Source organism: Cryptomeria japonica, chromosome 11, assembly GCF_030272615.1.
Source record: "Cryptomeria japonica chromosome 11, Sugi_1.0, whole genome shotgun sequence".
NCBI lineage: Eukaryota > Viridiplantae > Streptophyta > Pinopsida > Cupressales > Cupressaceae > Cryptomeria > Cryptomeria japonica.
Genome location: NC_081415.1, coordinates 736,552,856 through 736,566,615, shown reverse-complemented (window position 1 = coordinate 736,566,615; position 13,760 = coordinate 736,552,856). Strand labels below are relative to the sequence as shown.

The 13,760-nt window shown below is 35.3% G+C and overlaps 1 protein-coding gene across 2 annotated transcripts in view; it reads left to right on the top strand.

Annotated features, from left to right (window-relative positions):
- Positions 1-13,760, top strand: part of LOC131030313 (bifunctional fucokinase/fucose pyrophosphorylase) — a 119,023-nt gene that overhangs the window by 92,897 nt on the left and 12,366 nt on the right. For both annotated transcript variants that reach the window (XM_057961044.2, XM_057961045.1), the window contains one exon: positions 8,741-8,867. In XM_057961044.2, coding sequence (XP_057817027.1) covers positions 8,741-8,867 — 127 coding nt within the window. The remainder of the gene's footprint in view (positions 1-8,740; positions 8,868-13,760) is intronic.

Genomic DNA, 13,760 nt, shown 5'->3' with positions numbered 1-13,760 from the left:
CATCGGCCATTGGAAAACAAAAATGCGGAGTGCGATAAGTCGCCATCGGCCATCGGAAAACAAAAGTTGATGTTATGTCGAAGCTCGATAGGAAGTGTGGAGCGCACAAGTCGCCATCGGCCATTGGGAACTAAGATTTGATGTTACCCTGAAGGCCGATGGAAAAAGAGCCAACAGAGGAGCCGGTTATCGGGTATCGGTGTAGGTGTGTTTTGGTTACCTCGATCATCCGATGGAAAGGTGTGGATTTTTGCAAGTCGCCAATGGGCATCAGAAGCCAGGTTTTAAGGCTACACCGATGACCCGTTATGGAACTGTTTTCCTTCCGTTTTGTAACCATCTGTGTTTCCATGACGGATGGATGAGCTATAAGAGTCCACAAAGATGAATTGTAAAGGGTTAGTGGTTGGATCATTTGGATAAACAAAAAGGAATACAAAAGTTTGTTTTCTGGTTTCGATCGCAAGTACTGTTCTGTATTGTTTTGCTAAGTTTTTCATTAAAGTTCTGTAACTAGAGTTTCCTTGTTGTAGTTCGTTCTTTATTTTGAATCCACATTGTAAATATGGCTCTGTCTTGAAACTCCACGCGGCCATTGGAGCACTTCAGGAAGAGCAAAAAATGTACAGTATGAGTAAAATAGCAGTAGGAGGAAACCAGGAAATGGCAATCGCCGTTTTTGCATATTGAGCCTAGGCGAACTTGGAAGTAGTCGGACTAGGTTTCAGCAATATAAAGAAGATAACTTGCAAGGAAGGAATCTACTGATAACTGGAAGAAGTTCCAAAAGGCTACAAGCCTGAAACCGTGACATTGTGAATCCAATAGAGAAAAGTTTGCTAAACCAAACAAGATGGGTGGTGTTGCAATGAGGGAATATGTGTGTGTGTCCTGCATCCCTGCAAGGTTTTAGTGAGCAAGCTTACTTGGTGAGCTTGAGAAAAGTGAGATAAGCAAACAAATGGTAGGGAAGCCCCGATAAGTCTGGTGAGGTAGACGTGAACCTGGGAAGGGATAGTAACAAACCATTAAAGAAGCCTAATTGATGGTAAGCTAGGTAGCCTCCCTATCAAGTAATAGTGAGAAAGATGCCACAACCACGTGAGCATGTATAATTCACAAAACCAAGTTTGACCGACCAACTATGAAATCCACGAACCTCCAACATCCTCTTATTTCAACGGCTCTTGTAATATGACTCTAGTTTTGGTGCATTCTGACCTATAAGGTAATGTTCTTAGTAGGGGCATGACAGCCCGCTCTTCCCAAGATTGCTTGTCCTCAAGCAATGATTAAGATGATCCCTAATGGCTTTGGACTTTCAACTTCCAACTTTGCTTTCACTTTTGCTTATTCTGGAATTATCTTACGTTGTAAATTTGATACCAAGGAGTATCTTTGTCTTTACTTCAAAAGTAAGGTACCCCAATAATATTTTAGTAAATCTTTCTATAATCCTCCCAAAGAAGGAACAAGATCATCTTGTAATTGCATTGTAAATCCAAAACCAATCTCCTCCTCTATATCTACAGTTACTTTAGGGCCTTGTTATCATTTCCTTTCACATTTTATTGGCAACTTGATATACTCATCAAGTTTTTACACCATCACTTCATGGTGTTTGAGCATGTGTATTCTCACACATTCTTCCTTCCTATTCTATGGCACACACCTTAGAGATTTTCATGGCATTGTTATGTTCCACAATCCCTATGTTGTTATTTTACTAGTGTCTTACCAATTTTATTTGTAGAAAGATGGGTCTTGATAATCTAAAACGTGCATGAAATAGACTTGCTATGATACGATGCCTATTCAAGACATAAGGCATACCCACACATGAAGTAATCATGCTGAAAACATCACATAGAGATGCATAAGATACAAAGCATATTCATAAGTACTCGTAAATGCACATATACTCATCAAGTTTTTACACCATCACTTCATGGTGTTTGAGCATATGTATTCTCACACATTCTTCCTTCCTATTCTATGGCATACACCTTAGAGATTTTCATGGCATTGTTATGTTCCACAATCCCTATGTTGTTATTTTACTAGTGTCTTACCAATTTTATTTGCAGAAAGATGGGTCTTGATAATCTAAAACGTGCATGAAATAGACTTGCTATGATTGATGCCTATTCAAGACATAAGGCATACCCACACATGAAGTAATCATGCTGAAAACATCACATAGAGATGCATAAGATATGAAGCATATTCATAAGTACTCGTAAATGCACATGTAATGTCCTGGGATAACAATTCCAGCTTAAAGTGAGGAATGCAATATATTTATGAATACAATTTTATATAAAATATTTTATAATTTTATTTAATTTATAATTCGAAGAATAATTCGAAAAGGAGAACTTATCTTGATAGCTTGCTATGTATATAATGCATAATCCAAATCTGGAAATTATCAATAAAATAAAGTCTTCTATATAATTTCTTCATATTGATCTGGTGATCGATTTCTCCTTTAATTAATTCGTCAAATATTTTAATTGTTATGTATGGTGTCTCTTCCTCACCAAGATTGCTGCATTTGATATAGTCCAGCCCTTTTATAATGTTGTCGTTAGTTATATATTCATCAATGTCTCCAACTGCTTTCTTCGATTTCTTCCTTCCACGTAAATGTTTGAATACTCTTCCTATAAATTTCTTTTAATCCCCCCCCTTTTCCTCTTTCACATCTATCCTCCCTTTTATATCATCATTCTTGAATGAGGAGTTGTCTTGGACAGGACATGTCTCATGTCTGTCACCCTTCGTTATTACTAATCTCATCTTCACACTAATGAGGAATATAAACAATTATATTTTCATTGACTAATCTTTCTTCATGTAATTGTCGTCTTTGTTAAGCTGTTGAACTTAAGTGCTTCGTAATCCTCTTGATGAAGTGACTTCATAATCGTTGATTTTTCCATGATTGCTTTATACATGATTGCCTTGAATTTAATCTTTGCTTTGTATAATGTTGGCTTTTCTTGTTAGAAACAATCTCTTCTTCCTATATCAATCGCATTTATTTATTTGTACCGTTGCTGTCATAGAATGCTACCTAATCAGAGTCGCTGACTTGTACTGGACAAATTGTAATCGAGAACATTAATTGATGGATGATTGCTAGCATAACTTGCTGCCTTCTAAATACTCCTCTCGTGATGATATAGACATTTATCGTCACCTTATGGGCATTTCTAATGATATTCTCCTTCACGTTCGAATCCTTTGATGATTATCAGTTGTATGATCTAATTCTGGAATCTATATGTCGTTATTCCTCTATGATGGAATTGTTAAGATCTTTCAAAATTCTGTGATCAAAGAAGATAGGAGAGATGGAGATATGACCTGAAAGTTGTATTTTATCTACTATGGTGTGATTTGAAGGATGCACCACACTTATTGATTTTGGTATGTTCATCCTCCTCAATGTATGCATGTTATATAAGTGGATGAGGGGTTACGTAGTGAAGAGATATGTCTTCCCACATGGGAAGACACATCTCTTCCCTACGTACCTCTCACCACAACACATTAACAGGCATTATTTACTTGCCCGATCGGAAGGAGTGCGATTTGTTAAGAATCGCTTACAACCCGATAACATGTAACAGTGTAACCGTTGGTTAAATGCAATAATTTAATTTTGATTTATTCATCATTTGTTAACGTATATGCTAATAGTTAATCTATTAGTATATATTTTAACATGTAATCAAATTAATACATTGGAATCATGAAATAGCATGACCGATGTTACAAAAATTAACACTCCCTCTTAACTAGAGAGAACACATTTCATGTTAGAGAAAACATCACAATTCATCCATTGATTGTGAAGAGAAGAGATATCACACCATAGTGATATTCACAGATATGGTTCAACAATGAATATCAAGTCTCATGATACTCACCATAACTCATAGTTATGAAGTAAGGTATGTGCACTGGCATCAAGTCACACGATGCCTACCATACTGATAATGATTTCCTGGCATGTCCACGAATATTATGTTCATAATATTCACCATGAAGGTCTCTATCATAATTATGGTTTATTTAATGATATCAATCAACAAATATCTACCATAATGTCTCAGAGATATATATACTATCATGACATGTCCACAGATATCAAGTCACATGATATCCATCAAGATAGATAAATTGATAATTGTAAAATCGTCACCTTGCAATATCAATTTGAAACAAGTGTTCATTATTGAAAAGTCGTCATCCTTCAATAATGTTCACAAAAGGCCCATGAAGTCATGGAGTCACACACATGACAAATAAAAGAGTTTACACATTAAACATCTTTAAATATATTAGTATATTAGAATAAATGAGACTCTATCTCAAAATTAAATAACATTTTCAACCATACCAAGTTTATCTCTAAAGTGTTCAATCTTGATCCTGGAGAGAGGCTTGGTAAGAATGTCTGCAATCTAATCACCTGTACTAATATAATTCAGTCGGATCGCATTCCTTTCCACCATATCTCGAACATAGTGATAAGGAATCTCAATGTGTTTAGACCTGTCATGAAATACTGGATTCATTGAAAGCTTGATGCAACTCTGATTGTCACAATAGATGACAGTAGGATTTAAGGGCTGACAAAACAGTCCTACAAGCAATTTCCGGAGCCATACAACTTCTCTTGCTCCCATGGAGGCTGCAATGTATTCAGCTTCTGTAGAACTCTGAGCAACTGAAGACTGTTTTCTACATATCCATGAGATCATTCCTAATCCTAAACTGAAGCAACATCCTGATGTGCTTTTCCTGTCAACTATGCTTCTAGCCCAATTAGAATCAGTGAATCCATGTAGGTCAAGGTCTACATGTTTATATTTCAGACCAAAACCAATAGTTCCTCGAAGATATCTCAGAATATGCTTTGCAGCAACAAGATGTATTTCCCTAGGTTCACACATAAATTGACTTAGTGCATTAACAACATAACATATATTAGGTCTTGTGTTTACCAAATACATCAGAGATCCAATAATTTGTCTGTAGAGTGTAGGATCTGCAAACTCTGATTTTGTAGTTGTTTCATTTAGTTTGTGCAGATTTGTCTCCATAGGTGTGGTCATGGATCTACAATCCATCATTCCAAATATCTTGAGTATATCAATGGTGTATTTTCCTTGATTAAGGATTATACCATCTGCCTGCTGCCAAACTTCCAATCCAAGGAAGTAGTGAAGAATTCCTAAATCTTTCATATCAAACTCAGAGGCTAATTCTTTCTTACATCGAGAAATACAATTATCCTTTCCTGTGATTAGTAGATCATCAACATAAAAAATAAGAATTAATAATTCACCATTGATTACCTTGTAGTAGAGATTTGGATTTGCTTCATTCTTGGAAAACCCTAATTCCAAGAGATAAAGATCAATTCTTTCATAGCATGATCTGGGGGTCTGTTTTAGTCCATATAAAGCTTTCTTTAATCTGCAGACATGTGATTCAGCCTTATGAATCACAAAACTTTCAGGGTGCTCCAAATAAACTTCTTCTTCAATCTTACCATTCAGAAAAGCAGTCTTGACATCCATTTGATGGACTTTCCATCCTTTAGATGCTGCAATAGCCAAAACTGCTCGGACATAAGTGTATTTGGCAACAGGAGCAAATGTCTCTTCATAGTCAATACCTTCTTTCTGTGAGAAACCTCTGGCAACAAACCTTGCTTTGTGCATTCTCAATGTTGCAATCTGCTGCATGTTTGATTTTGAAGAGCCATGTAGAAGATACCACAGATTTGCCTTTAGGCCTAGGCACAATATCCCAGACATCATTTTTTAGAATTGACTGATACTCTTCTGACATAACATCTTTCCAAACTTGATGCTTGAGTGCATCTCCAACACAGGAAGGTTCCGCATCAATGATCTCACTCATCAAGGCAGTATAACTAGAAAATAGTTTAGGTCTTTTACTTTCTCTGAAGGTCCCCTTTGGAGCAGCATAATTTTCAGCTTCTTGAAGCATCTTTTTAGCCCAAAGTGGTCTCTTCCTAGTTTCGGGATAATGTTCTTCTAAAGGTAAGCCTTGAACTTCATGCTCAGCGTTTTCAGGGGTCTCCCTCTGAATCTTAGGGGTGGAATCCTCATCTATGCTTGCAGGAGGATCTTGGTGTTCTAATTCATTAGAGCTTTTGGACCTCCTGAATGCTATATCTTCCTCAAAGATGACATTTCTGCTTAGTTCAATTTGCCTTTGACTAGGTATATATACTTTGTAAGCTTTAGAGGTTTCACTGTACCCAACAAATACTCCTTTCTTTCCAGAAGGTTCTAACTTTAACCTCTTTTCTTTGGGGACATGAATATAGACTGGACACCCAAAGATCCGGAGATGACTTATGTCAGGTTTGTTACCAGTAAAGGCTTCTTCAAGGGTTTTATTATCAAGAAGAGAATGAGGACATCTATTTTGAATGTACACAGCTGTCCTAGATGCTTCAGCCCAAAATGAGGTTTCTATATTTTGGTCAAACAGCATAGCCCTAGCAGCTTCTACTATAGTCCTATTCTTTCTTTCAGCTACCCCATTTTGTTGTGGGTTATAAGGTACAATCAACATCCTCTTAATCCTAGCATTTATACAATAATATTTAAACATATCAGAAGTGTGTTTCCCCCCATTGTCTGTTCTTAAGGTTATGATTTTCTTACCTATCATATTTTCTGCAAGAGCTTTGAATTCCTTAAATTTAGAAAGGATTTCTTTAGACTCTTTGTACCTCAGAAAATATATCCAGGTCTTCCTAGAATAATCATTTACAAATATTATATAATATAAAAATCCCCCTGAGGGTACAAACATGGGTCCACATAAATCAGAATGAACTAATTCTAATACATTTTTGGATTTACTCTTGTTAGAATTAAAAGACCCTTTAGTATTCTTTCCCAAGGAACACCCTTTGCAAGCTCCTTCAGAATTTTGACTTAGCTTGGGTAAGCCAATTACCATCTTCTCTATCTTAGGTAGGGCATGGAAATGAAGGTGCCCTAATCTTCTGTGCCAAAGTTCATTCGAATCTGGAGTCTCATGAATCAAGGCTAGAGGTGGAGTGCTGCAAAGTTTGTAGAGGCTCCCTTGTCTTACTCCAATGGTGTGGGCTTTCTTGATGGTGGAGTTCTTTGGCCAAGCAAGTACCTTTTCTTCCATAAAGGTTAATCTGTAACCCTTATCTTCAAGTGCAGAAACTGAGACAAGGTTTCTTTTTATACCAGGTACAAATAGAACTCCAGTCAGCTGTAAGGATATGCCTGACTTTAGGTTGATATTGCAAGTTCCTATTCCCATAACTGGATAATTTGAGTCATCACCAATTGTCACTTCTTCATTTGAATTTTCCACAAGTGTATCTAGGTGCTCAAAAAATCCAGTGATGTGTCGAGATGCTCTGCTGTCAATCACCCATGTGTTGGAATTGGAGGTGACTTGACTAGAGAGGGCTGAGTAGAAGACTAGCTTCTCGGAATCACTCCCTTTCTTAATTTCTGCAATTGAAGCTTGTTGCTTGATCCTGTCTGGGCACTTCATTGCATAGTGTCCATATTGGTCACATTTCAAACATTGCACTTCAGAAATGTCTCTCTTCTTCTTTGAAGACCTCTTTCCATTTGAGCTGTTGTCCCTCTTTCTCTTAAAGTTCTTCTTCTTTCATTTCTTGTGGGAATTAGGAGTTTAGAACTTGAATGTCTTCATTACTCTTGTTTTGTTTTATTCCTCTTGTGACAAGTCGAGATTCCTCTTGAATGCAATCGCTTTTCAATCTATCAAACTTAGGAAATTTAGAATGAACACAGATTCCTTGAATGAACGATTCCCATGAGGTAGGAAGTCCATTTAGGGCCATCATAGCAAGTTCTTTGTTGTCTACTAGATGTCCAATAGTGGAATTGACAGCCTATATATAGGGGACATTACAAGTGACTTTACAGAATTGTCTCCACCACCTTTTGTACTTAGTCAAGTTTAGCAAATTGATAGAACCAACTCCCCGGGGTTGTTTCTGCCTCTTTTCCATGCCTCGGACAAATTTTGAATATATCACACTTCCAAACTCTGATATGTCTAATCTGATTCTTTGGAAACTATCTTTCATTGGCCACGCAATGACACTGATTATAACCTACAAGCATATCCAAGAATTAGAAGATGAAGATTCCGTAATGTGTCTGTAGAGGACAAACAATTTACATCAAGTCGGAGCTTTCAACTGTAAGCATAGAAAAAGATCAGGTATTTTACATCTTCAAAATTCTGAATTGTTTAAAGATAGTAGCATACATGCATGCAGAACAAAGAGTTACATTTTTATATTTGTTACAGTTTATAAAAAAATTTGGAACACCAATAATAAATCTCAGGTGCCTAGATTACATTTACTAGTTCTGATCATTTTGCTAAAACTGTTAGCCTTGTGGCATATAACTATGCAGTTCTGAATATTCATATGATATAAATCAAATCTTCATGGATAGAAACAGTTGTGTAAATGAAAGCCATTTAGACTAGGTAAACTAAAAATTGGTAATCAACATTTATGCAGTTTCATTTTAGATTTCTGATTAATCACTGACTAGAATTTCATGGCTAACAACATGTTGGAGTTTCAGATTGATGCATGTTTGAATTGACATCTAGCATTCTAAGTACCTGAAATCCATGGAAAATTGTGCAGCTGAGCTTGTATGAGGACTTGGCAGGGGCTTGGGTTTCTGCAAAACATGGATGGCTGAGGACGCGCCCATTTGGCATGGATTTGGTGAATGCTCTTGGAGGCCAAAAGCTCTTCACCTATTGTGCATGTAAGCATTAAAATTTTATAAAGCATAAGAACAACATTGCCTCTTTACATTTTTGTTTTGCTTTTAATTGACATTGTAGATAGAGAAAGCATGGATCTTCATTACATTGAAGTATAAGCATGATTTAATATGAATTGTGGTTAATTGTTTGATTGGTAAGTTTGTTGTACTCAATCCAAAACTTGATTGTATTGCATAATCATTTTTGTCCTCAGTAAATCAGTCGTGTGTGTGTCAATTGTGTATCAAAATCAGAAATGGTTGTTTCCAGTCGTATGGCAAGATTGTCATGTTAAAATCCAAAATTGTATTGGCAAACTTTACAGCTTATCCTCCAACTTTAATTTTAACATGATTTTATAACTAATAATTAATAATTAATATCTTATTATTAATTTTAGAATTGAAATTATGTTAATAATATTGTTTTTTAATTACCCCCATTTATGGGGCTCCCAAGATTGACATTAATTCCGATGAAATATCAAAGGTAGTGTGGCTTCCTCTTGAGGAAGGATGGATAAACATGAACTTTGATGGGACCTTTAGAGATAACCTAGGGCAATATGGTGTTGGGTGTATCTTCAGAAATTGTAAGAGCAAGAAGATTGGAAGAATTTTGGTTAAGCTTCCAATGGGCACCAACAATTAAGTAGAGCTTCAAGCTATGTTTGTGGTCTTTTTGAGTGAATAAATTTAGGAATCAAAAAAATAATTGTGAAGGGAACTCTCTTCTAATGTTCAATGCAATTCGAATTGAGAGGTTTAGGAATTGGAAACTTGAAATATCCCCTATGGATATTTGCTCCAGATTTTACCAAATGTTCCAAAGTAATTTAAACAAAACAGTTTTCATGAAAAGTGATTTCTATTCATTCAACAAATTATATTGAAAATCATATAATATCAGACTAAAAACGAGATCTCAAATTAAATATGAATATTATCACCAAAATAGATAAATCATTACAACCTTCAACAGAATAACAACAAAATTATCTTCCCAATTGTAGCCATAGAACTTACAAAATGATTGGATGCACAAGAAACCTCCCAATCACAGTTACAGGATGCACAAAAGAATTGGAAATCCACATACCAACAACAGTTTGATATCTTCAGCAAACACCAACCAGATTAGATCTTTCACCACCATAGCTAATCTTCTTCAAGAGGGATTTCATCCTTGTTGATGTGTTTTTTATGCACATACTAACACAGAATAAAATACCAAGGTATCTTATCCTGTCTTGAACAAAGTCTCTCAAATGCTATGCTTCGTGATCAAATGAGACAACTCCAAGGTTACAAAATGTTAGGTCTTGACGTATGGATAAACTCAATGGTTGATGTGATAATGCTGGAATCACAAGGGGACTTACGTTGTACATGAATGTTTGAATAGTTAGATGTTGCTAGAACTCGGGACTAACTCTTCTAACAAAGAAAGATCAAAAGGAAAGGGTTTAGAGAGTCTAATATACTCCTAGGAATGTAAGAAGAGGTGAATGACTTGGTGAGATTCTACTATACTTTGCTTTGACATCAGTGAACAACTCCACAAAGCTAGTGAAATCTTCTAAGGTAAGTTTATAGATGTTCAAATTATTACCATCAACATCAATACCATCAAGGCAATGTATACCAACGAACGGGCAATAGTTGAAGTTAAGTTTGATTCATATTCCAGTTGACCACACAATGCAATATATGTTATAGATGTTAAGTTTGAAGTTAAGTTTATAGATGTTCAAATTATTACCATCAACATCAATACCATCAAGGCAATGTATACCAATGGACAGGCAATAGTTGAAGTTACGTTTGATTCATATTCCAGTTGACCACACAAGGCAAACTTAAAATCAACAAGAAGCTAGTGGTATGGACTAAACGAATTTCACCACTAATCATCCACAAAATGTTCCATTCATCTAATCAACATAAAAGCAAATGAGAATTGGAAACCATGCAACTTGTTGAACAATACATTTCGCGATATCTTCAATGAAAAGAGTATATTCATTTACAAGCCTTAGCAACAATCTCTTCTTCTCCTATTCTACTCTACTCTAACTTCTAATGATCTAACTACTACCTTCTACTCTTCTACTGCTAGCTATTCTTCTATTGTTAACCTTTACAAATGAGAGTATTGAGCCTTATATAGATAGCTCATTACAAAGAATGGCTCAGATTGATTCAAGATCAATGGCTAAGATTACAAGATAAAACCCTAATTAGGGTTTGTTACAACCATCATTACATTGACCAATGAGAGATGAGGGTAGGTAAGAAAAATGATATCTGATGTAGCGCCATGTGTCATCTATTCCCTCCTTGAATGAACTTTGACTTGGTACACTTTGATTGAACAAATGATGACTAGAATGCCACCTCAGCTTGTTTCATAGACTTGATCAACTTATCCTTGAACATTCCTCATGATATTTGGAATTCCTTTAGATACTTTGCATTCCATCCTTATATTAAGGAATTGCTTGGATTAATTCCTCCTTAGCGTTCTATGACTTTGAAATTCCTTGATGTAGTTCTTGATTTCTTGATGTGAAATCCTTTGTGTTCATTTCTTGAACATCCTTGTCCTAAAATCCTCTTCCAATCCCGGAAATGTTGATCTTCCTTATCCGCATTTGTTAACAGACCTGCAAAACAAACAAACATTGAATCAAACACCTAGTATGATAAACTTGATTTCAACCTTGGTGGGAAATCCATCCACATATGGACGGTTCAGTCCTCAAAACTGAAAAATAAATTGAATGAATGATTCAATAATCGGATGGTTACATTGAACGATATACACACGTATATATAGAGGTTACAAGACGATGTTCTATAATTAGAACATAACGTTGAAGTAAAAGATTAAAGAGCTAAACGCTAAATTAAGCGTGAAAGCTAAATTAAGCGTGAAAACCAAATTAAGCTTAAAATCTAAATAAAGCTTAAAATCTAATTAACTAAAAAGAAAAAGCTAAATACTAAATAAAGCTTAAAAGCTAATTAACATCCACAGAATTAGTAGAAATCGTGGACTGTTTTTAAAATCCAAGGAAAATTTGCTAGCACAAAATTTGAGGCACATAAAACGAGGCACCCAGAAAAATTTGAGATCAACCCAGAAAAGCTCTCGAAAAGCCCACCAAGAATCTAAAACCAGAATATAGATCCGACGGTTCAAAAATTGAGGCACGAAAAACGATGCACCCAAAAATCTGACAATGACCCAGTTGAGGTCTCAAAAAACCCACCAAGAATCTGCAACCAGAATAAAATTTTGACTTGAACTGAAGGGTCAAAACCCTAGTCGAAAATTGCAGAAACCCTAGGAAAATTTTCAATCTGCAACAAAAAACCTCCAGGTTGCAGGGCCAAAAATCTCCAGAACCCTAAAAAAACATGAACTGCTTCCCATCACAAAGAAATTCACCCACGAACCAGAAATCCTCAAAACGCCTTCAAAAAAGCAAAATCATTTTTTTATAAAAAACAGTTAAAAAAATCTGAAAAATATTCCAGAAAGAAGGCCATGAATTTTTATTAAAAAATTTGCCAAACTTTAAAGAATCCCATCGACCCGCTTTGATACCATGAAAAATAAATTGAATGAATGATTCAATAATCAGATGATTACATTGAACGATATACACATGTATATATAGAGGTTACAAGACAATGTTCTATAATTAGAACATAACGTTGAAGTAAAAGATTAAAGAGCTAAACGCTAAATTAAGCGTGAAAGCTGAATTAAGCGTGAAAGCCAAATTAAGCTTAAAATCTAAATAAAGCTTAAAAGCTAATTAACTAAAAAGAAAAAGCTAAATGCTAAATAAAGCTTAAAAGCTAATGAATTAACAAGCTAAATGAGTCGACAACTAAAAATAGAAGATGACCATTATAGAAGATATTAATATTATTTTAACAAAAACATCTGCATTATCCTTGTCCATTTCTTCACTTGGTGGAAATTTGATGCCTATCTAGACCCTTCCTTTGATATTCATTTGAATCGATTTGCCCCTTCCTTTGTAATTTTGTCCCTAAGTGGAAATCTGACCCTCATCAGGACTCATTGTCCTTGAAAATCTTGTGTTGATTGGATCACTATTCGATGGAGTGGAAATCAGAACCTCATAGGGATTTTGTTCCCAACATTTGTCCCAACTTGTGATAGCTAATCAATCAATTTAACCTAGGTTTCGATTAGAAAATTGTAACACCAATTCTGGAAAATGTGAAGGGCCGGATTGAAATATAAAAAATTCTCCTCAAGAAAACCTGATTTTTAGACTTAAGATAGTCTGATTGCAATAAATAAGTCTGAAGACACCTTGGTATAGTCAGAAAATTATTGATTTGAAGCTCAAAAAGTTAAACCTGGGTCTGAAAATGCCACTTGGAAATCTGAATACACTTCAAAAGTGACTGATTTTTTATATCAAAGTTGTAATAAAGTCTGATTTTCTGAGGACTGAGTCTGAATACGCCCTCCAATGTCTGAAAATACTCAGAAAATGGTGTATTTAAGTATGACCAAGGAAACCAAAACAAACAAAAACAAGAAATGAAACAAGAGAAAGAAAAGAGAACATACCTTGATCAATCAAAATGACCTCCCAAGAATAAGAAACAATCTTTGAAAGAAGAGAGAAAATCTCTTAAATAGACAACAAACCACACTCCATATTAGAATAATATCTTTCCCTTTGTGTTATTAATGGTCATTTAAGTTGTTTCTAATTTCACCTCTAGTTAATGATTGTTTCTTTTAGAAACATCATCTTTGTAACTCTATTTAAAGGAGCTTTGTCTCCTTGATTAATTGAACAACATCGATTCTTTGAAATCCATATGCTTTTGCATCTG